General features: G+C 42.0%; 1 protein-coding gene across 1 annotated transcript in view; it reads left to right on the top strand.

The window, feature by feature from the left end:
- The window catches only part of SLC6A2 (solute carrier family 6 member 2), a 119,910-nt gene that overhangs the window by 19,224 nt on the left and 72,890 nt on the right, over positions 1 to 27,796 (top strand). Inside the window, exons 2-3 of the mRNA XM_065416415.1 lie at positions 9,027 to 9,158; positions 13,260 to 13,497. Coding sequence (XP_065272487.1) covers positions 9,027 to 9,158; positions 13,260 to 13,497 — 370 coding nt within the window. The remainder of the gene's footprint in view (positions 1 to 9,026; positions 9,159 to 13,259; positions 13,498 to 27,796) is intronic.

A 27,796-nucleotide genomic window follows, 5' to 3' on the forward strand; every position in this document is an offset into this window, starting at 1 on the left:
TCATATTCTCAATATTGGGGCACCTATGCTAATGCAGTAAGATGATAGAATGGGGAAAACTATGCTAATAACTCTCTTAAGCCTCTAAGCATGTCCATTGTGAACTAGATGTTTTCAGAAGCCTAGCAGTCTCACTCTGAGCTGAGTTTTTAGTGCTGTGAACTTCCGTCAGCCTCCCTATCTCGAGTGCTAATTGAACATGAGTGATGGAAGAGAGATTTCCCTCAGGGATAGAGCTAGATGTTCTGCAGGCAGCCTTTGCTACACTTGACCTTTTGGGTATTTGTGACCTGGCTAAACTGGCCAAAGTCACTTGCAAAGAGTCACAGTGCCAATGGAAAAATGTGGGCACAAATGGTGGCAGCTAGACTTTCAAGTCATTAAAGACTATAGGCTAATTTCATTCTTGAATGTAATTGTTAGAATTGACATCAACCCACAATCTATGTGCCTATAATTAAGGGGGTTATGTTATTGTGATAGTAATGCAGCTATAAGATGGTATAATGTAGAAGATAACATGATCTCTGCAGCCCTGACAAACAATATTTTGGCCTTTAACAATCAAGTATAGAACAGAGGGTGGGAAAGGCTTTAATTAAACACCTGGCCAGGCCCCTAAACAAGTGGCAGGGGCAGACTATAGAAAAGGAATCCATTTATACAGAAGTGCTGCAACTCCGGTTTTATTCTAGTATGTGTCATACTGGAACAGAGCAATGCTCCGTTTAGGCAAGTGCCAGGGAGCTGGCAGTGGCCTACATCTGATGTTTCAGAGGAAGGTGGGTAGGGCACTAGCAGGATGTGACAGAAGTATAATTGTATGACAAAATGCACTGCTGGAAGGCACTAATATACTATGTGGTGATAAGTACAGTATAAGAATCTACACAGACTAGAATACCAGACAAGCCATTGGTCTGTTCAAGTATGGGAATTGCTGTACTTTGTGAGGAAGGAGGCTATACCAGGCACTATTTTTCATGTTGGCACTAGGGTGACCAGCTGTCCTGATTTTATAGGGACAGTCCTGATTTTTGGGTCTTTTTCTTATTTAGGCTCCTATTACCTCCCCACCCCCGTCCCGATTTTTCACATTTGCTGTCTGGTCACCCTAGTTGGCATGCTATGGAAACCAGAATTTGTACAACGCTATTAGTCAACAGCTATGCTCAGTCATTTAAAGGGAGAATTGTTTTCGGAGTTACTTTCACTTTCTAGCATTATGAACTCTAAGCTGTCCTCCAAGATCTTCCCTAAATATAAGTTAGATATCAGTAAAGCTGCTCCCCTTTTTCCCTCCTAGACTCATCTATACATGTTATCTGGAGCTAGTTCCTCATTTTAAGCCTCTTCCATCTTTCCACAAACCATCTCCATGGTGATCTAATTACTACATTGAGCCCTCCTCTACCTGAGAGAATGTCCCATTTCTGGACAGCTCTCCATTTTCCTCCAGAGGAGGTAACTGGATTTGACCAAGATGTTGCTGCCTTTCTTCTGACACTGATGTTATCTGTGCTTTTATGACACCCCTCCTTCCCCAGCTGAGATCACTGGAGTGCAACATACATGCAGTTATGCTTGACGATCCCTCCGAAGCTTCAGCTACCAGCACTCCTACCATTACCACACTGTCATCTCCACTGGCTCTTGACCCTCTTCCTGGATTGCCTATGTTTTCTCAAACTCATGCTTTCTGCTTTGATTACTCTAAAATGCTTGCTGAACCAGATGGGCCTTTGCTGCCCCTTTTGGCTGTTCCTGTGATTATCTCTAAATTACACACCATTGTAAAAGGTGATCTTTTCATTAATTTATGTAAATAGGACCTTACTCAATGACTTAGCTATTACTTATGAATGAATCATGCTGCTCTGAGTGGTTGGATATATTTAACTCTCTTTAATATGTTCAAAATAGCTTCTAATGGGTCTCTTTAGCTCATTACTCTTGCAACAGAAAGCAGAGGAGATAACTGAATTTGTCTGGCGGAGATGTGGTAACCCTTTCTGTTACTACCCAGTGATCAGAGTTTAAAAATACACAGCCATAAGTAACATGGCAGTGGAAGATTAGCAACAGTGTATTTAGACTTTGAAGGAGGTCAGCCAGTGAATTGCACTAAAACACTTATGGAGACTTCAGCCTGTTTATTCCCCCCTTTCATTTGGGTGAAAGGAGCCCAACGATATCAGAAGTGTTGACCCAAAACTGAAAATGAGGGCATAAATTGACTCACATCTAAAAACAAGCTGCATTAGAGTGCATCATAGTAAGAGTGCGTCATAAGAGATGCTATTCATTTCTCATTACCATATAATTCCGTTCTTCATAGAGTGAAAGAATAAGCTTTTGAGAAAAACCCATTAGCGTTCTTGGAAGATGTTGTGGTATGAAATATTACAAAGGAGTTGCTGACATTTGCAAGGTACAACACTGTGATCCTTTTTTGTTAGATGTGGACAAACTATTTACAATACAGTGTTAGTCTTGACTACTGTAACCTACATCTACCTGTGCTTGACATCACCATTCAAAAAGCTGTTGCTAAGTCATCTTCTTGGCTTGTCACTTAGATTAAGTCTCCTCCTCTTTATATTTCTATCCCTGTAACAGGGTCACTACCCCCAAACATCCCTTCAGGGCATGGGGTGTCCTTGCAACATCCCTGCCTCAGTCTCCCTCTCTACTGGGCTCCTCATTGACTTCACAAAGGCTTTCTCATAGCCCATAACACCCTTACTTCCTCTGGCTTATTATCAGACAGTTCCAAAATCAGGTCCTGAGAGTACAAATCAGAAGTTCATGTTCTTTAAGGTTTACATATCATCCTTCCCCACTCTTCCTAAAGGCACTCCCAGGCCTTCCTGCCTGGGGCCTTCCTTGGCTTAGCAGGTCACTCCCAGGCCTATTTAGCTACAGTCTTTTCTCCCCCTGGTGCCTCAGGATCTCCCCTTAGGGCCTACTAACTTCCTACAGCTCTCTCTCCCCTAGTATCTCACAGGCTCCTGCAAAGGCCAATAAATCCTTGTACCTCTTTCTTCCCTAGTATCTCATAAGCTCCTGTAGGCCCCTTTCTAACTCTTTACAGAAAATTTTCCCTAGTGGTTATCCAGGCCTCTCCCTTATCTATTCCAGATACCTGCCTGGGTCACATGACTTTTCACATGACCCTCTTCATTTTCTGCACCTGGAGAGGAGAGTTGGCTGTTACAGGTGGGGCTGAGACCCACCTCCCTTTCAAGGACTAGCCAGATTGGACCACTCCCCTTCCCCTATATCAGGCACAAGCACCTTCACGATGTAGCTCCACACATCAAATGCTGCCTTTGCTCTATCAGTTTTCTCAATCTTCCCCACCCACTAGTCAGCTGCTCCCTCCAACACCTTTGTGCTTTCTCCCATGTTGCCCTGTGTTCAGGAAAACTCTGACAAAATCCAGCTAGGCACAAGTTTATTCACTTTCAGATTCTTCCTCTATGGCTACGCATGCCAGCTGATAGTGAGCCAGAACTAATGTTTGCTGTGCTAGGACATTCTTATATTACTGTTATCCTGTTTTCTCTGTCTATGGTTGTCTTTTCTAACCTAGATATCAAGATCATTAGGATTGCCTTTGAAAAATGTGTTTGTACAGTGCCTGGCACAATAGGGCCCCAGGAGCTAAGTCAGGATCTTGGACAACAGCTTAAGAAAGATAACACAAGAAAAAGCAATTTGCTAATTGCATCTGACCCTCTTCAATTCACAACTGTTTGAACAGATTACACTTCCACACATTTTCTAAATTGTCCAAGCAAATATATTTCATTCTCTTATTGCTTATGAACTGTTGATACTACTTTCAGTATTCTTTAACAGTTTGAAAAAAGTCAAGCAATTTTGACTGGGCACAGAGATTAGTTTGTTTTTCAGTTTTCTGCCTGAAACACTGTCATTTTTAGAATCAAGTTTCTAGCATGAATACTTGAAACACTCTTTGCTGCAAATGCCCTACAATGTTTGTTCAAAATTTGCTGCCAGTAAACTTGTTCACTAGAATATTCATGGAAAGCAAATTCAAAAGAGTCATGAATGCACCAATACAAATTGTTTTTAGGTAAGTTTGCCCAGCCTGTCTGTTATATCTGTATTAATAAATTCATTCAAAATAGGTGGCAGCTGTTTTAATCACCTTGTTTTGATCCTCATCAACTTAGAATTTTCCTTCTCTGATCTCTAAAATGGAGATAAATCTTTCTTTTAGGACTGATTGTTGAAAGACATTTGTTACAATTCTCTTCTCTACCCTCCAAAAAAGGCCATTTCAAAAATATTTTGAATATTGAAGCAGAATGGAAACTGTTAAACTCTTTTAGTAGATTTCACTACTATAAATGTTATTGTAATAAGATGTTTGTTTTTGTCACTGGGCTCAAGGATGCTAACTGTGATTGTAAACTCTGGGCCATATTTTGACCAGCCTACAGGAAACCATATATGTGAGGTTTCAGCCTGTAGTTTCCTACAGCTGGTTCTGGTGGGGGTGGAAAGAGGTGCAAGGTTTGATCTCATGTAGAGTGAGTAGTGGAGGCATGGTTTTCTTTCACCCACAGATATTCTGAGATCTAAAAGGAAATGTCATATGGAGATCATGGCATCTGTTGTATTGAGAGATGAGACATTTATGCAGTGGTCCGGGTCTTCTGTAACAGTCTGTGTCCCCAGAAACCATGCACTTACAGGGTTTCTGCTGTTAGCCATCCAACTCCCTTCCAATATGGTGATAAAATCTCAAGAAGGGGAATCTCAGGTCTCCTCTCCCTTCCCAGCCACAGCTCCTACCCATGTAACACTGCCCTGGGGTGGAGCTTCTCCTGGGCTGTGTCATGGAGCCACAACATTCATACATACACACCTTCTCCCATCAGTACCTCATAGTCAAGAGGGTAGAGGGCAAAGGCAATGCAGTTGAGATTGGCTTTTAGCTTAGCTGATGCAACATGGATACAATCATATTCTCCTTTGAAGAGTCCATCAGACGAATATAGGGTCCAATTTAAAACTAGGCAGAAGTCCTGTTGAACATATTAGGGATGACATACTAAACCTTCTCCATAAACTCAAACTGTGCCTGAAGCAAGCTTTTTGGAGATCAAACAGAGCTTTGTTAATTTCTTTTCCCCTGTTATTTTTCATTATTTGCGCACCCGTGTGCTTCTGGGCTTTGGCTGGGAGTGGAAGAGGAAATGTCAGAACAGTGCCAGACAGGCCAAACTTTTGCTGTTTTCTGAAGCTGGCTGCACCAGAAGTCTCGTGAGATTTCCAGATCATTTTTGGAAACAGATACCTTTCAAATAAGGATCAGCACTTGGTTGTTGATCCAGACTTTGAAAATTTCACCCATCACCATTTATAAATCTATTTACATGAAAGGGAACTCTCTGGTGTGAGATAATGCTATATCACGTAACAGCCTTTTGTTGAAAATGACACCTAAAAAATAGTGAACCTCTCCAGAAGAACCTCATTAAACCTGGGTTCACTTGCAGCCTAATGGACTTGTTTGTTTAAGTATCATTTAAGTACAAAACACTTCAGAGTTCAATCAACATATTAGTCACACTTGGAAAACACACATTTTAAACTATGATTTAATATTTATGTGCATTACACAGCCTTTTTATTAATTGCTTCGAACAAAAACATCCCTGCTCAATATGTAGTGTTCTGTTTTCTACTGTCTCTTGACATTAAAGTTAATCAAATAGCTCTTTGTGAAAACTCCTACAAGAAGTGCCTCTCCACAACATGCTAGGTTTGTGAGTCAGTTTTACTCATTGTAATAGTGCCCAAGACAGATAAGCGTTGTGTTTTTGAGATCATCACTCACAAGATCTCTGAAAGTATAACACCTAATGTAATTAGTTAGATATTGGCCATCATGAGAACAATATATCCTATACTAGACGGTGTTTCAACACTTATTGCAATTCAAAGCTATTAGAAATCAGTGGGAGTTGGGCACCTAAATATCTTTGAAAATTGCTCCCCAAATTCTTATTAAAATGTAACCGCTCACAATAGCATTACTACTAGAAAAGTACATATGATCGTCTCTGAATTATTATATTTTTATTATGGTAACATGTAGGACCCCTGTCATTGAACAGGACCCCTTTGTGCTAGGCACTGTACAAACACAGAGCAAAAACATGAAAGATATAATGTATTTCTGCTCTTATCTATTCATGATTTGTCTGCAAGCTATGTTTAAATTTATTTATTCTCTGAATATTTCTTGGTCTCTAATTGTTTCAATTTTCAAACACTCTTGATTGCATAGCAGATTTCCTTTCCTTGATTGGATGAGCTGCATAATCCTTTGAATTCAATTTCTGCTGTGACTAAAAAATGTGTTTGCTTTTCCATTTATGTTCTTCAATATTCACTTGAAATTCATTCTCTGAACACTCCTGCTATTTTATTAGAATATTTGTGGAAAACAAACACCAAAGGTAGGGTTAGAACACAGCCATGCAAGTTTTTTAACTATGATGGAGTATTTTCAGAAGTATGGTGTTTTTGTTATTGTTTTTTTAAGTATTCAATCAGCTCTACTTATTTTCATGTTTCGGACAGTTGCTCCAACACTTTAAGCTACATTATAGGGATAGATTAAACACACTTTATTCTAGGTTTTTATTTTTAGAAACTTAACATTTTGCCTTGCAAGGGAAAAGAGTTTTCAAATGCACAAACCAGTACAGCAGAGCATGATGCACAGAACCAGTTTTACACCTTCCTTTTATTCCCAACTTTTTGTTGTTGTTGTTGTTGTAGTGCATAAAACCTCCACAAATGTAATTTGGACAGTTTCTTTACTCTTTGATTATATGGGTCATTTAAACAGGTATCTCCCATTTACCCTACTTACACTTAGGTGTATAAATTAGCCACATACTGATTGGAGAATACATTTGTTTTCCTAGGGAGAGAAGTCATTCTGGATATGTATTTACTCTGTCTGCAACCTAGTTAATACAACAATCCAGCTGTATTTTATTTTCACAGATTATAAACGAATTAAAGTTTTCTGGACCTAGTTATGCAATAAAAATGAGAACCACATTTTGATAACCTCACAAGTCCATGGTCTGTGGAACACCATGACAGAACGTATTATTAAACATGACATATGCTATAATTGCTTTATGGCTTCACATGAGGATATCCATTCCTCTGGGAGGCTTTAGTTTCTGTGGTTTAGATATCATGGTGTGATATAGCTAAGAAACGTTCAGATCAATTCTACATTAAATTATTTACTTTTTTCTTGGCAAAACACATCTTTTAACATACAAGTGGCTTAAGACCATTTTTTATGAGAGTAGCACTGACACAGCAGGATTTGCCATTTGTTAAGGATCTGTGTGTGCTGAGAAGTTGTGGACCAATGTCCAAAATCAAGTCAGGTTAGGCACCCCATGAAGATGCAACATGGGGCATGCCCTATGGGTTGTCATGTTGCTATGTAATGGAGTGATAGTCTGCTTACAAATTAAAGCAAGACAGTTGTGGCCTACAGACATTCTGCATATTGTCAAAGCATCAACAAGCAGTGAGGAGATCCTGCCTGCCACAGCAGAGGAGCCATTTCTTAAAGGAGGATGTACGTTATGCCAATGGCCACAATAACTCACACACTCCTTATACTGTTACTTTTATCAAGCAAGACAGCTTCTATAGTCCCCTACCTGTATGACCGCCCAAGGCCATTCTTATAGGATCCTTTATACAGTACCTAGTACCCTACTGCTGACCTATAACACACTTACTAAGAGGTGCAAAACCCTACATTATAAAGGGAACCAAACTCTACCCTTTGCCAACATGTTCAGGTAAAGAGAGCCTTCCCTTCTCTTTTAGTGGTGAAAGTTGGCTTTGCACTATGCCTGAGTTTGTTGTCCCATTAAGGATAAATTTTGCAGGACCTGCTCTCTGGCTTTTTAACCTCTGAAACCAGACTACTGGCGTTTTGTAATACTAGCGGAAAATATGCTCCATGCTAAATGTTTTTCTCGGGGGTCCGGTCTTTGGGCCCCAAACAAACAAATGAAGTGAGCAAGCCAACTTGTTAGAAAGCATGATCTCATCCTTCCTGATTCCCAGAGACAGTTTGCTCTGTCACTGCAAAGGTAAAAGAACTAGAAACAAAAATGCAAAGAAAGCAAAATGCAAGGACCACTGAACAGTTAATCGAAACTGTCGAATGGTCTCTGCCGCTCTCTGCCCTGTGCTGATGGACTGTTTAAGCCCTTCCCTCCCTCCTCATAAGAAATCACCTCACTTCAACTTCACTCCTCACCTGATTATCTTCTCTTCTCCTCCCATTCCCTTCTCTTCCCTTTTCGTTTCATTTAGCGGATCCCCTCCTAACTAAACCCACCCCCAAAGACAGACAAACAAACAAAAACTGTGGAACTAAGGGTATATCTACACAGCAAACAACCCCACAGCAGTGAGTCAGAGAGTCAGCTGACTCGGACACATGCTACAGAGCAGCGTAGACATTCCCACTTAGGCTGGAGCCCAGGCTCTTGACTCTCCCTCTTGCCGAGTCTCAGAGTCCGAGCTTCAGTCTGAGCCTCAATGGCTACATTGCTATTTTCAGCTCTGTAGTGTGAGTCTCCCAAGCCCAAGTCAGTTGACCTGGGCTCTGAGAGACGCGGGTGGTTTGGGGGGGGGGGGTTGTGCTGTATAGACATTCTGGAACATGACATTTGCTGCCATCACATTTTTCACTCTGATTGTGTGGCCTACCCCTTCTCCCACCCTGTGTTTGTCTTGCCTATATAGACTCTTTTATATTTAGATTATAAGCTCTTTGGGGCAGAGACAGTTTTTCTGTTCTGTTTGTACAGCACAAGGGGTCCTGGTCCATGACTTGGGCTCCTAGGCTCTATGGAAATACCCATAATAAAAGTAATAAACCATAACAAAAGCCTAGATTTCAGTGGCTGCTTGTAATTCTGTTTTTCCAGGTGCCTTTCTTATCCCCTACATCCTCTTCCTAATCATTGCTGGAATGCCCTTGTTCTACATGGAGTTAGCACTGGGACAGTACAACCGGGAAGGGGCTGCTACGGTGTGGAAAATCTGTCCAGTTTTCAAAGGTAAGTGCCAGTTCTCCACTTGATTTGAGGAGAATGTGAGAGTTTTAAACAAGTCTGATAAAAATAGAAAGGGTCTATTTTCTTCTTTCTTAGATAGCGTGAAAGTTGATGGCCTATTTGATAAGCCCGCAATTTAAGGTCCTCTTGCGATCACAGAACAAGCACAACATGGAAAGAAGCAGAGGGATCTTCGAGGGGGAGGAGAGTCTAGTTCAGACTCCTCGTTCATTTCAGTTTTTGGTCTCTTTGTCGTAACTCCATTAAGGGTGCCAATTAAAGCCACTTGTTGTGGCTATTGTTTCTTGTGATGTAAACTTCTCATGTTAAACTCTTTAGAATCACAGGTTCAAATCCCAGCAAGGTCCACTGAGCCCGTTACACTTCTAACATAGATAGATTAGGTTTACCATTCAGTTTATTCCCTAGGGTTTTCTTTTTGAGGCCTTGAAAGCCAAAATGTTACTGGTTTTGCTGGGGGATTAAAACTCCAAGGGCACTGACTACTGACTATGGCCCAGATCCTCAACGGTATCTAGGTCCCTAACTCTCATCGGAGTTAGGTGCCTAAATAGCTTTGAGGGTCTGGGCCTAATGGTCTCTTCTGCCCCTACTGTTACATTGCACACTGCATACTAGGTGCTTACATTTTCTCCATCAAACAGGTGGCTGCATTCCAGTGGCAGCTTGTGTGGGCGTGTAGATAATTGTGTGGGTGTTGAGATATATAGTTCAGTGCTTGTGGCATCCTTCAGGATGTGAGATGTGATATGCTTTCAGTGTAAAATATTCATATTTTATAAGGACCCATCAAAAAAGTGCCAACTGGCAATGATTTTGGATTGCTACCATCCTGTACCTGATTGGATCCATCTAGCCTCCTAGGTGAACAATTCTGCAATTCAGAGTGGTGTGAAATGACTGAAAACTAACCCAAACCCACAACATATCTGCTCACCAGGCTTCTTGGTTTTCTTAGAAGCATAAAGTCCAGACAATGTTTGTAAAACAATTGGTGAAGGGTAATGAGCTTCCCAGTGGCAATCTCCTCTTGCCTGAACTGGAGCTTGACTATGGGTTATCTTGAGCTAATTTTAGGCTTTTCTGGTTGTGTTGAACTCTTGTAGAGTTTTCCTTTTTGTGGGGATTGGGACTCAAAACCCGGAGAAAAGTGCAGTTTTACTGCATTCTGCTTTGAGATCTTGCTTTCAAGCGCAGCCAAAACTCATAGTGAAGTTCGAGATGAACAGACCAGCATAGACGGACACCTAATGAAAAGTATGCTTGAAATCTTTCAAAATATAACTGCTTAGTTTTTCCCATTTCTGTTGTTATCCTGTTACTAAACCCATGAGCAACACTCCTCCCACCCCCAGCATCATGACACCCTTAGTCAAAAAAATTCTCACTGACGTTAACTAAATTTTTTTTTTTAAATGGCAATGGGAATTTTACTTGTCAGGAGTGTAAAATCTGGCTTGGAGGATCTCACAAAGTCTGATCCAAAAACCGTTCACTGACTTTTCACTGACTTCAGGCATGACAAGAAGATGAGAAAGGAAACTCAATGTTTATTTCATGTTTAGGATTTCATGTAGAGGCTTGTTAACAATCCAGCTGTTTTTTAAGCTGAGATTTTCAAGTCTGCCTAAGTGTGCATTAGAATCCATTGCTAAGTGTTTGTATTACTGAATAGTACAATACAAGGGACATCAAATATTGGATTCTAAAATAATAAGAAATGTTATATTTTAAATCCCAGCAATGGGATACTGTTAGTAAAGTTTCAATCACAGTTTCTGATAAGATGCATAAATATATTTCAGTACTTTGTTAAATACACCAGAGTTCTTTCGATATATCTTTGGGTTAACTCAAAGCCGTCACTGACATGAAATGTGCATGGTCTACCCTCAAATTTATAATAGTTTCTCCAAATGAAAAAGCACTATGGTGCTAATTTTAGCTCTGAATAATATTGCTATGAAACCTAAGACTCTAACCTTAATGAAGCACTCCCATAAGGCAAGGGATCAAAAATGTATCTTGTAACCTTTCCAGCACAGCCCATTTGCATCACAAGACTTTACAGGGTTTATATTAGCAGCCTGAGTGGGACAAAGTTAAAATAAATAAAAGGATGGATCCAGAAACAATGGAGCAAATTCATGCCTGGATTTATCCTATTGTTGTCAGTGGAGTGACCCCAGGGATAGGTTTGGTCTAGTTCCTTTGAATTTTCACATTAAATTGCAACCATCTTCTCTCCAGAATTGTGGAAACAGCATGTGTGTCTGGGGTGGTTTTAAAAAAAAAAATTCCCCCATTTCAATGCAGTATACAGTCTTTGTGGTGGGTATGTACATTCTAACATACATCATCTAGGGAGGTTTCCACTGCTTTCTTTACTATCATTTATCAATATAGTTTCACTGCCAACATGCAGAAGCCATCCAAGCCCCATGATTTTTAAGACAGTTTCAAGTTTGTTTTCACCACTTTTTGCTAGAAGTCAGAGATAAACAAACTGATTCCTATGTAAAACATTAGTTAAATTTCGCCTGACAAACACAGAGCATGCTTGACACAATTTACTCTTAAGAGTGTTGCCTCCTAAGGAGTTGGCAGCTACTCCTTACATGAATTTAAAACCTCTTTCTATTACATAATGGAACAATATTCTTGTAGCAGTTTCACAGACCATCTCCCCAAGTCCCTGGTACTCGATTTACAGCAAGCTGTGTCTTCCTTGGTTTGTCAAGGTGCATAAAAACCTGGTAGCATGTGATTATTAGTGAGAATCTCATGCCATTATTAGCATCACCTTTCTGGACTGACTAAAAGTAGAAATGAAGGCTTACACTTAGGTATTGAGATATGCTGCCTGTATAAGACTGGATAGTCTTCACCTATCAGAGATAATCCAAATGGCTTAAATGTAGAATTCGTTAAACACTGCTGCCCATAGAAGAAAGAAACTGATGGCACTGGCTGAAGCAGAGCAAGCTTCTGTGCCCAATTCTGAGAATGAACCTCCACTCTGACCTGCTGTTAGTACCAGAGTTCCCTCTTAGAATATGTGACAGTGATGAATTGCTTACAAGGGTCTGTTTTCATGGTGAGAACAAATGCTCACTGAAGAAAGTCTGCACCGAAACTCCAAACACACCTCACGATATTCCAAAGAAACCCAGATCTACATGGGCCAATAGGGAATGTGCAGGGTGGAGTTCACCCCAGGCTGGAGGGCCCATACAAGGCCCTGCATACTATTTAAGGATTTAGGGTTAAGTTCTGCCCTTAGTTACACTCTGCCAACCCATTGAGGCAATACAGTAGCATGGGGTGAAAGTCAGGATAAAATTTAGCCCTAAGGTTGAAATTCACCATGGTTTGAAGGGTCAGCCAAATGTCTGGGACCCACTTAAATACCTCACTGGGGGTTCCACAGTCTCCACACACCTTGCATAATCTGGAATGAGTTTTCATGTTAGATTCATGTAAACCAGCGCAGAGAATGGCAATGGGGATACGCCGGGAGAGGAAATCAGTCTGTAGTCACAATGCTGGTTGCAGGTTGGGATGGGCAGCAGCCACTGTTGAAGCCCACAGATGGGTACAGCAGCTGTAGGGCTACTTCACTGCAGCCCCACGCTCTGGCCTTAACTTTATGGGGAGGGAGGTGGATTATACTGAACCTGAACTTTACTCAGGTGAAATGAATGGCCCTATTAACATAGGGCTTACAGCCCTCTGCCCTGGGTGAGTTTTCCCCTACGAATATAGAGCTGGATCAGAGCAGAGCTTTGTCCTTTAATAGCAACATTTCTAGTTTCCAGCAAACGCAACAAGCTTTATTAAACACTAGTCAGTTTCATGGAATTATTATTTTTAACGGTCAGTTTTTGTGTCCAGCCACTATATTTATAACCCTTTGCTAAGTCCTTACAAAATACTAGGCAAAAACAAGTGTGTGTTTAGGAACTGCCTTATCTTAAAAAAACAAAAACAAAAAAAACCATGGTTTAGCTTTCAGACAATACGGTTGGAGTATATTGTTGTATGTGAAATGCAATGTATAATCTAGTTTTCCTTTGTCTTTAGGTGTAGGCTATGCTGTGATACTCATAGCTCTTTACGTGGGTTTCTACTACAACGTTATCATAGCTTGGTCTCTGTATTATCTGTTTTCATCATTCACATTTGAGCTTCCCTGGACAAACTGCGGCAACAGCTGGAATAGCCTAAACTGTACAGATCCCAAACTCTTCAACGCCTCGGTGCTTGGCAATGGCACCAAGTACTCCAAGTACAAACTCACTCCTGCTGCTGAATTTTATGAGTAAGTGTTGAGTCGCCTTTGCTGTTGCTTCAAATTTCCAGTTTAGTTGAGGTGTTTGTTCATATGTCTCTAAAAGTCTCTCTGATGAGCGAGCATGGCCTAGGGGACAGAACCCTAGACTACGAGTCAGGAGACCTGAGTTATACACCTGGCTGTACCACTGACCTGCTGTGTGACTTTAGGCAAGTCACACTTTCCTTCTGTGCCTCAGTTTCCCCAGTTCAGCTAAGTGATGTGGCGTCAGAGACAAAGCACAAAATCTCTGCCCCACCCCCCACCCATGTGCAGCTTTTTTTCATTCTACACCAAGGTGACACTTGTGTTAGGCAAAGGAATAATACATGCAGAATAAAGCTGTCTGAATAGTTTGAAACTAATCATTTACCCAACAAATTTTGCTTCTCTGCTTACCAAATATCTCTGAGCAGATCTCTTTTTCCTTTGCTGCTTCAGCAGCTCGGTGAAATGGAATGAAGCGCAGCACAGGGAGGAGATGGCAGCAGTTGCAAAACACAGGGCTTGATCCTGTTCCCATTTAAGTGAAACGGAGTTCTGCTGTTGATGGTAACAGGAACAGACTCAATCACAGAGGCAATCGTTAGGCTTTGAGACACTTCAGACTAAAAGTCCTCTTCGGGTGTGTAGTGGTAACAGGACCCATTGCAAATGGGAATACGAATGAATGATGAAAATACAAAACAAGAATGTCTGACATAGTTGAGCATAAGTCTCACTATGAATGATTGGGTTCTGGACCCCTCTCCTCTTCCAGGGAAAGATGTGATTGGATTAGTGAAAGGGGAGCACTGGCTGGACACCAGACTAATCTCATCAACTGCTAAATTGGTTCAGATTATTAATTAGTATTTCTGTTTTGTAATTGTAACCATGGCAATGTATATTTATCTAGTGAGCACTGACCATGTTCTCAACATTGAGAACAGTCGTCATTCCTCCCACCAGCAGCCTATCCTGTTCAGTGTGGCATACCTGGCTGGGCTACAGTTGGGATCTTGTGGGTCCATGGTTACTGCACTGACACATTAATGACTCGTTTTTCCTCTTTAATGTTAGTAAATTTGAAAAGTTGGGAGTGACATACAGTACAACCAATGGGAGAAGATACAGGTTTGCTAAATTCTATGCTTTGCAAGAGTCTGAGTAGCTGTGATGGTGTAGGAACTTGATACAATGCTGAGTAATGTCAGCCAGGAAATTGGCCTCTTCCCTACAGAAAAAACACACTTCTCTTAGTATTGTGGTTAATTACAGCAAAAAGATGCAGTAAATATTATACACTGTAGAATATGCTATTGGGGTGAAAGAAGAAGAGATCTGAACAATCTGGGAACACTTCCAAGTGGTAATTACACAACTTCTAATGTTAATGTCATTTTAGAAAAGTTTCCTTTTAAAACTTGTGTATAATCTTGGAGTCTGATTTTTAAAGGTATTTAGGTGCCTGATTTCCGTGGGAGCTAGGCATCTAATTTGGTTTAAAAATCTGGCCCTCAGACTTGTTACAACAATCATCATAGTCATCTTACTTGCTCTGTCTACTTCTATATTGCTCACTAATTGACTAGTAACCTTTGAGTTCGATCCATTTTGCTATCACATCTTATTTAGAGTTAGGAATTGTTGTGGTTCTCTCTGAATAAAACACTCACCATTCTTCTAGGTGGTGTGATATCTGACACCTTTCAGCCTGAGTGAACTTTTACTGCTCTATGAAACACAACTCAACTTGTGACTCTGCGAAAACACAAGACTAAAAGTCAAGAGATCTGTGTTCTCAGCTCTGCCAAGTAATGTACACCTCTGGTGGGATTTTTAAAAATGCCTAAGTGAATTAGGAACATACATTGCATTTGCCTTTCCCTGGGATTCATAGTCCTAAAACTTGGGTGTTTTTGAAATCCCACTGCCTGTATTTACTAAGAAGTAGATTATAAAGCTGTGAGGGGTTGCAAGTGATTTTAGTGGTTTAAGGTTTGTTGTGTTGGCCACTGTGTGATCTGGATAATGGTAAGAACAGTTATTTAGGAAATAGTTTTGCTGTGGGAGGTTTCAATCTCTCTTTTGTGTTTGTCATATGAAGAAACATTGAGCTCTCACTGGGGAAAATAGAAAAGAAGCAAAGATCCATTCTGTGATCAGAGCATCAGCGAACAAAGCTACAACTCCTATCCAGCTTCCATATTTTTAAAGCAGGCTCTAACAAGGCTGCTGTGGTGGCACATAAAGGGGACAAACCTAGGTGTAAGCTCTACACTCTTTTGTGCCACTGCTGCTTAGAATCATAGAAGCATAGGACTGGAAGGGACCTCGGTAGGTCCTCCAGCCCGGTCCCCTACACTCATGCTAGAACTAAGTAGTAACTAAACCATGCCTGACAGGTGTTTGTCTAACTTGTTCTTAAAAACCTCCAGATGGAGATTCCACAAACTCCCTAAGCACTTTATTCCAGTGCATATCTATTCTGACAGTTAGGAATTTTTTCCTAATGTGCAACCTAAACCTCCCTTGCTGCAATTTAAGCCTATTGCTTCTTGTCCTAGCCTCAGAAGTTAAGAACAACAATTTTTCTCCCTCCTCCTTGTAACAACCTTTTATGTACTTGAAAACTGTTATCATGTCCCCTCTGTCTTCTCTTCTCCAGACTAAACAAACCCAATTCTTTCAATCTTTCCTCAGAGGTCCTATTTTACAGATGTTTAATAATGTTTTTTGTTGTTCTCCTCTGGACTTTCTCCAATTTGTCCACATCCTTCCTGAAATGTGGCACCCAGAACTGGACACAATATTCCAGTTGCAGCCTTCTCAGCGCAGAGTAGAGTGGAAGAATTACTTCTTATGTCTGGCTTACAACACTCCTGCTAATACAGCCCAGAATGATGTTTGCTTTTTTTGCAACAGTGTTACACTGTTGACTCATATTTAGCATGTGATCCACTATGACCCCAGATCCCTTTCTGCAGTACTCCTTCCTAAGCTGTCATTTCCCATTTTGTATGTGTGCAGTAGATAGTTCCTTCCTAACTAGAATACTTTGCATTTGTCCTTATTGAATTTAATTCTATTTACTTCAGGCCGTTTGTCCAGATCATTTTGAATTTTAATCCTACCCTCCAAAGCACTTGCAACCCCTCTCAGCTTTATAAGTGTATTCTCTCTATGCCATTATCTAAATCAGCAGCTCTCAAACTTTTTTACTGGGGACCCCTTTCACACAGCAAGTCTCTGAGTGCGACCCCCCCCCCCCCATACATTAAAAACACTTTTTAAAATATTTAACACCATTATAAATGCTGGAAGCAAAGCGGGGTTTGGGGTGGAGGTTGACCGCTTACCACCCCCCATGTAATAACTTCGCGACCCCCTGAGGGGTCCTGACCCCCACTTTGAGAACCCCTGATCTAAATCATTGATGAAGATATTGAACAGAACTGGACCCAGAACTGATCCCTGCAGGACCACTCAATATGCCCTTCCAGCTTGACTGTGAACCACTGATAACTACTCTCTGGGAACGGTTTTCCAAGCAGTTATGCACCCATTTTATGATAGCTCCATCTAGGTTATAGTTCCTTAGTTTGTTGATGAGGAGGCCATGCAAGATGGTATCAAAAGCCTTACTAAAGTCAAGATTTACCACATCTACCATTTCCCCCATCCACAAGGTTTGTTACCTTGACAAAGAAAGCTATTAGGTTGGTTTGACATGATTTGTTTTTGACAAATCCATGTTGACTGCTACTTAGCTTATTATTTTCTAGGTGTTTGCAAATTGATTGCTTGATTATTAGCTCCATTATCTTTCTGGGTACTGAAGTTAAGCTAACTGGTGTGTAATTCCCTGGGTTGTCCTTATCCCCCTTTTTATAGATTGGCACTATATTTGCTAGGGTGACCAGACAGCAAATGTGAAAAATCGGGACGGGGGTGAGGGGTAATAGGCGCCTATATAAGAAAAAGACCCAAAACTGGGACTGTCCCTATAAAAATCGGGACATCTGGTCACCCTAATATTTGCCCTCTTCCTGTCCTCTGGAATCTATCCTGTCTTCCAGGAGTGTTGGAAGATAACTGCTAATGGCTCAAATATCTCCCCAGTCAGCTTGTTGAGTATTCTAGGATGCATTTTATCAGGCCCTGGAATCATAGAATCATAGAATATCAGGGTTGGAAGGGACCTCAGGAGGTCATCTAGTCCAACCCCCTGCTCAAAGCAGGACCAATTCCCAACTAAATCATCCCAGCCAGGGCTTTGTCAAGCCACGCCTTAAAAACCTCCAAGGCAGGAGATTCCACCACCTCCCTAGGTAAAGCATTCCAGTGCTTCACCACCCTCCTAGTGAAATAGTGTTTCCTAATATCCAACCTAGACCTCCCCCACTGCAACTTGAGACCATTGCTCCTTGTTCTGTCATCTGCCACCACTGAGAACAGCTGAGCTCCATCCTCTTTGGAACCCCCCCTCAGGTAGTTGAAGGCAGCTATCAAATCCCCCCTCATTCTTCTCTTCTGGAGACTAAACAATCCCAGTTCCCTCAGCCTCTCCTCATAAGTCATGTGCTCCAGACCCCTAATAATTTTTGTTGCCCTCCGCTGGACTCTTTCCAATATTTCCACATCCTTCTTGTAGTGTGGGGCCCAAAACGGGACACAGTACTCCAGATGAGGCCTCACCCATGTCGAATAAAGGGGAACGATCACGTTCCTCGATCTGCTGGCAATGCCCCTACTTATACGGCCCAAAATGCCATTAACCTTCTTGGCAACAAGAGCACACTGTTGACTCATATCCAGCTTCTCGTCCACTGTGACCCCTAGGTCCTTTTCTGCAGAACTGCTACCTAGCCATTCGGTCCCTAGTCTGTAGCAGTGCATAGGATTCTTCCGTCCTAAGTGCAGGACTCTGCACTTGTCCTTGTTGAACCTCATCAGGGTTTTTTTGGCCCAATCCTCTAATTTGTCTAGGTCCCTCTGTATCTGATCCCTACCCTCCAGCGTATCTACCACGCCTCCCAGTTTAGTGTCATCTGCAAACTTGCTGAGAGTGCAGTCCACACCATCCTCCAGATCATTAATAAAGATATTAAACAAAACTGGCCCCAGGACCGACCCTTGGGGCACTCCGCTTGAAACCGGCTGCCAACTAGACATGGAGCCATTGATCACTACCCGTTGAGCCCGACGATCTAGCCAGCTTTCTATCCACCTTACAGTCCATTCATCCAGCCCATACTTCTTTAACTTGGCGGCAAGAATACTGTGGGAGACCGTATCAAAAGCTTTGCTAAAGTCAAGGAATAACACATCCACTGCTTTCCCCTCATCCACAGAGCCAGTTATCTCATCATAAAAGGCAATTAGGTTAGTCAGGCACGACTTCCCCTTGGTGAATCCATGCTGACTGTTCCTGATCACTTTCCTCTCCTCTAAGTGTTTCATAATTGATTCCTTGAGGACCTGCTCCATGATTTTTCCAGGGACTGAGGTGAGGCTGACTGGCCTGTAGTTCCCTGGATCCTCCTTCTTCCCTTTTTTAAAGATGGGCACCACATTAGCTTTTTTCCAGTCATCCGGGTCCTCCCCCAATCGCCATGAGTTTTCAAAGATAATGGCCAATGGCTCCGCAATCACATCCGCCAACTCCTTTAGCACCCTCGGATGCAGCGCATCCGGCCCCATGGATTTGTGCTCATCCAGCTTTTCTAAATAGTCCCGAACCACTTCTTTCTCCACGGAGGGCTGGTCACCTCCTCCCCATACTGTGCTGCCCAGTCCAGCAGTCTGGGAGCTGACCTTGTTTGTGAAGACAGAGGCAAAAAAAGCATTGAGTACATTAGCTTTTTCCACATCCTCTGTCACTAGGTTGGCTCCCTCATTCAGTAAGGGGCCCACACTTTCCTTGACTTTCTTCTTGTTGCTAACATACCTGAAGAAACCCTTCTTGTTACTCTTAACATCCCTTGCTAGCTGCAACTCCAAGTGCGATTTGGCCTTCCTGATTTCACTCTTGCATGCCTGAGCGATATTTTTATACTCCTCCCTGGTCATTTGTCCAATCTTCCACTTCTTGTAAGCTTCTTTTTTGCGTTTAAGGTCAGCAAGGATTTCACTGTTAAGCCATGCTGGTCGCCTGCCATATTTACTATTCTTTCTACACATCGGGATGGTTTGTTCCTGCAACCGCAATAAGGATTCTTTAAAATACAGCCAGCTCTCCTAGACCCCTTTGCCCTTCATGTTATTCTCCCAGGGAATCCTGCCCATCTGTTCCCTGAGGGAGTCAAAGTCTGCTTTTCTGAAGTCCAGGGTCCGTATTCTGCTGCTCTCTTTTCTTCCTTGTGTCAGGATCCTGAACTCGACCATCTCATGGTCACTGCCTCCCAGGTTCCCATCCACTTTTGCTTCCCCTACTAATTCTTCCCTGTTTGTGAGCAGCAGGTCAAGAAAAGCTCTGCCCCTAGTTGGTTCCTCCAGCACTTGCACCAGGAAATTGTCCCCTACACTTTCCAAAAACTTCCTGGATTTTCTGTGCACCGCTGTATTGCTCTCCCAGCAGATATCAGGGTGATTAAAGTCTCCCATGAGAACCAGGGCCTGTGATCTAGCAACTTCTGTTAGTTGCCGGAAGAAAGCCTCGTCCACCTCATCCCCCTGGTCTGGTGGTCTATAGCAGACTCTGACCATGACATCACCCTTGTTGCTCACGCTTCTCAACTTTATCCAGAGACTCTCAGGTTTTTCTGCAGTTTCATACCGGAGCTCTGAGCAGTCATACTCCTCTCTTACATACAATGCAACTCCCCCACCTTTTCTGCCCTGCCTGTCCTTCCTGAACAGTTTATATCCATCCATGACAGTACTCCAGTCATGTGAGTTATCCCACCAAGTCTCTGTTATTCCAATCGCATCATAGTTCCCTGACTGTGCCAGGACTTCCAGTTCTCCCTGCTTGTTTCCCAGGCTTCTTGCATTTGTGTATAGGCACTTAAGATAACTCATCGATCATCCCTCTTTCTCAGTATGAGACAGGAGTCCTCCCCTCTTGCGCTCTCCTGCTCTTGCTTCCTCCCAGGATCCCATTTCCCCACTTATCTCAGGGCTTTGGTCTCCTTCCCCCGGTGAACCTAGTTTAAAGCCCTCCTCACTAGGTTAGCCAGCCTGCTTGCAAAGATGCTCTTCCCTCTCTTTGTTAGGTGGAGCCCGTCTCTGCCTAGCACTCCTCCTTCTTGGAACACCATCCCATGGTCGAAGAATCCAAAGCCTTCTCTCTGACACCACCTGCGTAGCCATTCGTTGACTTCCACGATTCGACGGTCTCTACCCAGGCCTTTTCCTTGCACAGGGAGGATGGACGAGAATACCACTTGCACCTCAAACTCCTTTATCCTTCTTCCCAGAGCCACGTAGTCTGCAGTGATCCGCTCAAGGTCATTCTTGGCAGTATCATTGGTTCCCACATGGAGAAGCAGGAAGGGGTAGCGATCCGAGGGCTTGATGAGGCTTTTTTTATTTGTTCTTTCCCTATTTTAGCCTCCGAGCCTACCTCATTTTCACTGGCATTCACTGTGTCAGACACCGATTGCTACTAAATTTTTTGGTGTAAACAAACAAAAAAGGGCAATTAGCATTTCCACCATTTCAACATTTTCTGTTATTGACTTTCCCCCCTCGTTGAGTAATGGGCCAACCCTGGCCTTGGTCTTCCTCTTGCTTCTAATGTATTTGTAGAATGTTTTCTTGTTACCCTTTGTCTCTAATTAGTTTAATCTTTCCTTGGCCTTTCTAATTTTGCCCCTACATGCTTGCGTTGCATGTATGCTTAGCAACAAAGCTGGCTTAAATAACTAGCTGGAGATCTGGAGTAGGGGAACCCCTGCAGTCATACGACTGGCAGAGCTATCTGTATACCTTCTGCTCTTGGCTCCTCCCAGCATAGGGGCATTCCAGGGGCTGAGGTCAGAGAGCTGTACTCCAGCACCCCTGAGATGGTAGAATGGCTCTGGGGAAAGAGGGGAGGTTCTATTTTAACTGAGGCAAGTTCCAGAGCCGTGAGGCACTACTGACTTAACTGGAGCTGATATGCATCTCCTGAGAATCTAGTTTAGTGGGGGGAAGCTCACACAGTTAATTGGTTTGCACAGAAACACAAGCTGTCATTTCCCAGCAATACAAGTTAGTAGATAATTTTGGTTGAACTCTCCATTTATGTCTGCTTAATACCATGTTTCATTAGACAAATTCTGGTTCCAATCCTCCAGTCTCCAAACAGGCAAAATTCCCATTGACGTCAATGGGAACTTTGCCTGAACATGGACTTTGGGAATGGGCCTTCTCATTAGAGATGGTCAAAATAAATCATAAACTTATTTGTACATTTAAAATCAGGCAAGATAAGTGTTATATAATCTGCTTCTTTTATTCTTCCTATGACATGCCAATAGTGGAGTGGTAGGGCTCACAGCTTATGCTCTGTTGCTGGGAATAATAAGTCATAAGAGAAATCCAGCTAGGAATAAAACGTCAGCCCCACATTACTTTGGAGACATGTATCACTTTAATTATTTCCTTATCCTGTGGTTTGGAATTCACCCTGGAGAACGCAAACTGCCTTTCATCCGCTTTAACTTTGTTAAAATAAGTAATTAAAAAGTTACCACTTAAGAAAGTGCCTCAGTGGAAAAAAAATTGTTCCCAAACCTATCTTACTTATTCAAACATTTTATCTGAATACAGACATACTGTATCTTTGTTCTCTCCCCTCTTGCTCCTTGGAAGGTTTTGTTACCAAACTGTCAGCAATGCACTGAGCTATAGCTATTTTCTCAGGCCTTTAATCCTTTTCTCCTGTGTAATAAAAAAAACATGTTTTACGAGCAAATTTTCATGCCCCATTCAGTGGAGCAAATTTACTGAATTTGTGCAACTAAATGTGTGCAAGGCTGCCGAGATATGAGTAATTAATTGTAAAATGGCTATGTAAGCAACCACATGGAAGTTCAAACAAGCTTGAATCAACACAGTCCACATCTATTATACTTATGACCGTAAATTTATGATGCATGAAGTAACAGTTTTCTGCAGCACATTAACTCCACATCTGAGAATGTAATCACAAAAATCAAAATTGAAGTGACTTAACTTTAGTTGGCCAACTGCATGGTTAGTGGGTTGGACGGTAATTCCTAATAGGAAATGCCATAACACATCAGACTAGTGGGCCACATAGTCCAGTATCCTGCCTCTCGCCAGAGGCCAGTACTAGATGCTTCAGAGGAAGGTGCAGCAAACCCCAGTATGGGCAGTTATGGAATAAACTCTCTATAGGAGAGAATTTTTTCCTAATCACCATAAATCAGTAACTTATGTAATCCCCTTAAGTATGAGGGTTTATCCCTTAAATTTTTGTATCCTCTTAAGTAACTGCAGATGTGTGTGTGTGTGTGTGTGTGTGTGTGTGTGTGTGTGTGTGTGTGTGTGTGTGAGAGAGAGAGAGAGAGATTTTATATATATAAAAAAAAATCACACACACACACTTATAATGTCTAACCCTTTTTTTAATCCTGCTGAATTCTTGGATCCCTAACTTAATCACCTTTTTGGAATGGTCATTGAAAAGGAGGGATTTCCAGATGTTTCTGGCAAAGGTTAGGGCTGGGTAACACAGGGGAGTTTCTCTTCAGAGGGACTCGTGCAAACACTGAGCTTGGTTCTAGTTTTGTGTGCCTGTCCCATGGACCTGTTCCAAATCCACTGAAGGCAATGAAAAGACTCCAATTGACTTCAGTGGGTTTTGGATCAGGCCCCACATTGAATAATATATCCAGTGAATCTTGCTGTCTTTTGCGGTCGGAAGAGCCATAAGCAAGTTACCTCAGGTTTATTAGCTATTCAGAAGCATTCAAGAAATATTTTAGCAAATTGTTTATAAGCCCATGAACTGATGGTCAACAGTTCTCTGTGAGTATTGTATATTTGCTATTTTAACATGTTAGACATTTTGAGACAGTCAAATAAGTCAAAGTCACATGCTATTGATTCTTTTCTCTGATTGGATGAGTGTGCAAGCCTTTCTGGTACAAATACTTGCGTGCAAATTTAAAATCGCTTTCCCACAAATACTCTCATGCACAGCTGGGATATTTGTTTTCCACAAGAATTCACATCAGTAAAATTTGTTTGATGCCTACTCATAGAAAGGGGAACACAAATGAAATGTGAGTACAAAGCAAATGAAGTCATTTACATGTGCTTGCATATTCTTAGGAAACGGTCATACTTGGCTAGCTCTATTTGAAGGGTTCATAAACCTTAGCAAACCTGATCTGAATTTAGATTTTATAGCGAAACCTGAAACTAGGGGACTTAGTAACATCTATGCTAGTTTAAGTTTCTAGAGGGGCTCCAAGCAATGGTATATTGCAAAGAGTCAATATCAATAGACAATAGTCCTGCATGCAATACACTCATTTTCCATTAACTTCTGGGAGCAATTCAAAGTGTTACTTTTCATGAATAAAGCCCTGTGTGGTTTGGTAAGAGTATCTGGCTCTCTGAGTGACTGCCCTATAGAGGATTACAACAGCTGAAGTCAGCTCTAGAGCTCCTGTTGAGTTTCCCTAGATTTGAAATCTTGACAACCTGAGTCAGAGCCTCTGTATGTGGACTTTCCCCAGCTTAGTATTATAGCAAACTTCAGCCATAAAATGAGAATGTGTGTGTTCATGTCCTTCTCATGCAGCAGTCAAGGGCATTGGGCCCTGCTCCTGCAAGGAGCTCCATACTGGCAAACCCTTGTACTTGCATGCAGCCTCATTGAAATCAGAGTGTCTCCATGCAAGCGTCGGTTTACCTGTAGTGAGCTCATTGCAGGATTGGGACTTTGGTTAACTGACCTGCATGGTAAGAGTTTAAAAGACTCTTAGTCAAGGAATACTCCATTGGCAACCACAAACGATACATACTTGGGAGCACATGAATTTTCCTGAAGTGCCCTTGCTGCTTTGCTTCTTACTTCTAAAGAACTTGGACATAGGCTAACTTGCCTCACTTTGTGTGCCTGCTATTCATTAGAGCAGCCAAGGGGTTAAACCAAAGTGTTCTATTTTTATTTGCAAACCACAAGAGAGTTGGTGCAAAAATCAGATTTAACAAGCAGCTGCTTCAAAGTGCAGTGTAAACTTTAATGTGCCTAAGCATTGTACACATAACAAGGGAGGCCAGTATTAATAATTAAATGGCAACATTAAGTAGAGCAAAGACTTCAGTGGTTTGGGATTAATATTCTCTCTCTGTGAAAAGTTAAATCCCAAAGCAGCCATTTATCAGCTCAGGATTAACATTCATGAAAATCTAATACCATTTCATTTAGATCAACCAGCAGTTCATAATATACCAGCCCGGGCCATTGATCAAAGTACCTACACAGAGACAGGTAATTTTAGTAGACATTGTACATTACACATTTAAGGAAACCAGCACCAATAATTATTTAAAATTATGACCACAGCCTGAGGGACACACCTAGATGATTCTTCCAATTGCAGGAATGAGCACAATGAACACATTTCAAATTGCATTATAAATGTAATTAGCAGGGAGCAGTAATTTTAGGGTTTGTAGTTTACATACGGCAGTTGTTCTCAACCTGCAGCCATGGGCCGCTTGTGGCCCAATCAGCACACATGTGCAGCCCATGAGACATCCTGAGGGCCATACAAGTAGTGTGTATAATATATATATATATATATATATATATATAGTGTGGATGCGGCCCACATAACATACAGAGAGCTGCATATGCGGCCCACAATGGTAAATAGGTTGATGACCACTGACATACACTATATACCGTAAGTCCCTCTAGCATCTTCTAACCAGGATGGTTGTCTAAACTTAAAAATTAAAGTGATAAAGAAATTAATCTAGATCAGAGTAGGGGCTAGGACTCAGAACTCTTGGTTTATTCCCATCTCTGTCTCTCTATTAGGTGTTTCTATTGGCCTTATTGCTCTGTGACCCTGGGAAAGTAAATTAAACCCAAATTTTCAAAAGCAGCCTCTAATTTTAAGTGCCACAAATTTTGAGAGGCTAACTTGATAAATCTTTAATGTCTGAATTTTGGAGGAACTGGGCACTTGCAACTCCAAGAGACATATCTATAGGTGCCTATACCATAACCCACATACCCTAAAACTACTTGTCCTCATCAGATTTAGATGTCAAAAGTTTTCTCCTCTAAGATTTAAAAAAACAACAACCACCTGACATTGAGGCTATTGACAACAAATGCATTTGTCAAAAACATCACTACATCAGTTAATATCCAGAAGTTTATATTTTCTAACATAAGGCCTAGAAACATACTTCTGTTTTTAATACAAGCTTGTCAAAATGAATGACTTTGTGAGATTGTATGATGTATTTGCCAAAATATCAATTCCTCAACAAATCGCTCTGAGGACAGATATACTTTGCCATTGAAACCTGCCTTTCTGTATATTGTGCACATGCATGTGTGTGTAAAATTCCTTCCACTGGTCCAACACAAATGCAAACCAATACCTCTTTCAACTAAAAAAATGAGGATGGCTGTAACTGGTTTCACTCAGAGACTGGCAGGCCATGGCTTGACAGTCCTTCCACCCCTGACGTCCAGAGATGAATTTGCCTGGAGGTCAGCCAGTCTAGCAGTCGAGCTGTAGTGTGTCATTCCCCAGTGCTCCAGGGTTCTCCCAGTTGGATGGAAGAGAGGGGTGTGAGGTTAGGGGGACCTGCCTCTCCATCCTGCTACAGACCAGGGCCCAAAGGGGAAAGATGTGGAATGTCTCAGTCACCTCTTCCTGGTGCACCTTACTTAGGGTGACCAGATGTCCCGATTTTATAGGGACAGTCCCAATTTTGGGGTCTTTTTCTTATATAGGCTCCTATTACCCCCCATCCTCTGTCCCGATTTTTCACATTTGCTGACTGGTCACCCTAACCTTACTGGCATCCCCTGGGATGTTTCCTACTTCACCCACTCTCTCTGCAGTTTGGTGTGTGGCTGCTGCCCCCTCCCCCTCCAGCAGGGAGTTCCCAATCAGTGTCAGCAGCTGAGCTGGCCAAGCATTCCCCAACTCTCTTCTCCATGTTCATTTATTTTCTCTTAGCAGGCATCGGGGGAGGGAAAAGGTTCAGGCCTTTACCCACCCAATTGGGGTCTTACCCACAGTCCAGACCCTTCTCCTGTGGATTGTTCTGTCCCCAGGGCTGCAAACTGGCTTCCTCCCTTCAGCCATCCTCTCTTCCACTCTCTCCCCCTGCTTGACTATTAGAGTCCCCCTCTGAGCAGCTCATCCATTTGGAATATGTTCCACAGCTGCTGAAGGGCGGGGCCCTTTTGACCCAGTACTGCTCCTTCACTCCCTTAGTCTCTGTGTGGTCTATAAACTGCATCACAATGGCAAAACAAGCCTTTTAATTGAACTTGGAATTATCATTGGACATGGATTGGAAGCATAGCCTCCATTTTAAGTCAATCTGCTTGTACACTAATCTCTGATACTTGCAAAGTACAGCACTGTGACTCTCTCAGTAAGAGTTAGTCACACAAATAAGCTACTAAGGAATCTCTCCATAGGCTTTGGTTATACAAAGGGCAATATCACTCTATCGTTTTTGTTTTTTTCTCAGGCTATGGCTTAAAAATATTTGAATGGATAATCTAGTCATTTTCACATATGGATTGAAGTGTTCTTTCTATTGAGTTTAGTTTCCTTGTTTAATCCTTCCACGGTTCCATAAAGGACATGGTCTCAAAATAGCTCACAAAGGGGATATGATGGACCCAGGTCAGAGGTGACATAATAAAAATACCTAACTATTATATTGCACTTTTCATCCATAGATCGCAAACCATCCCTTTACAGATGGGGAAAGTGACACATAGGGAGCAGTGACTTGCTCAGGGTCACCCTATCGCACAGTTAGGAATGGAACACACGTCTCTTGAGTCCCAGTCCAGTGTTCTATCGCTAAGCCTACCCTGCCTCTTCAGTTTAACAAAAGCTGTGAGTGTAAATGCAGGACCTTGTCTTGGCAACTTGGGATCCAGGATCTGTGATCAGAGAGGACCTAGCTATATTATGGAGGCAGAACAGAAGGCAAGGGTGTAATAAATAGCTCACTGCTGCTGGCCAGTTGTCTTCAGGTTTCAGTTGAGATGAGTGGCCTCACTTGGGTGGAAATTCAAGGATTCAGGTGAGGAAGGGGAAACAATAGTCCATCCAGGAGGAAGTAGGGG

This window comes from Emys orbicularis, chromosome 14 (assembly GCF_028017835.1).
Source record: "Emys orbicularis isolate rEmyOrb1 chromosome 14, rEmyOrb1.hap1, whole genome shotgun sequence".
Taxonomy (NCBI): domain Eukaryota; kingdom Metazoa; phylum Chordata; order Testudines; family Emydidae; genus Emys; species Emys orbicularis.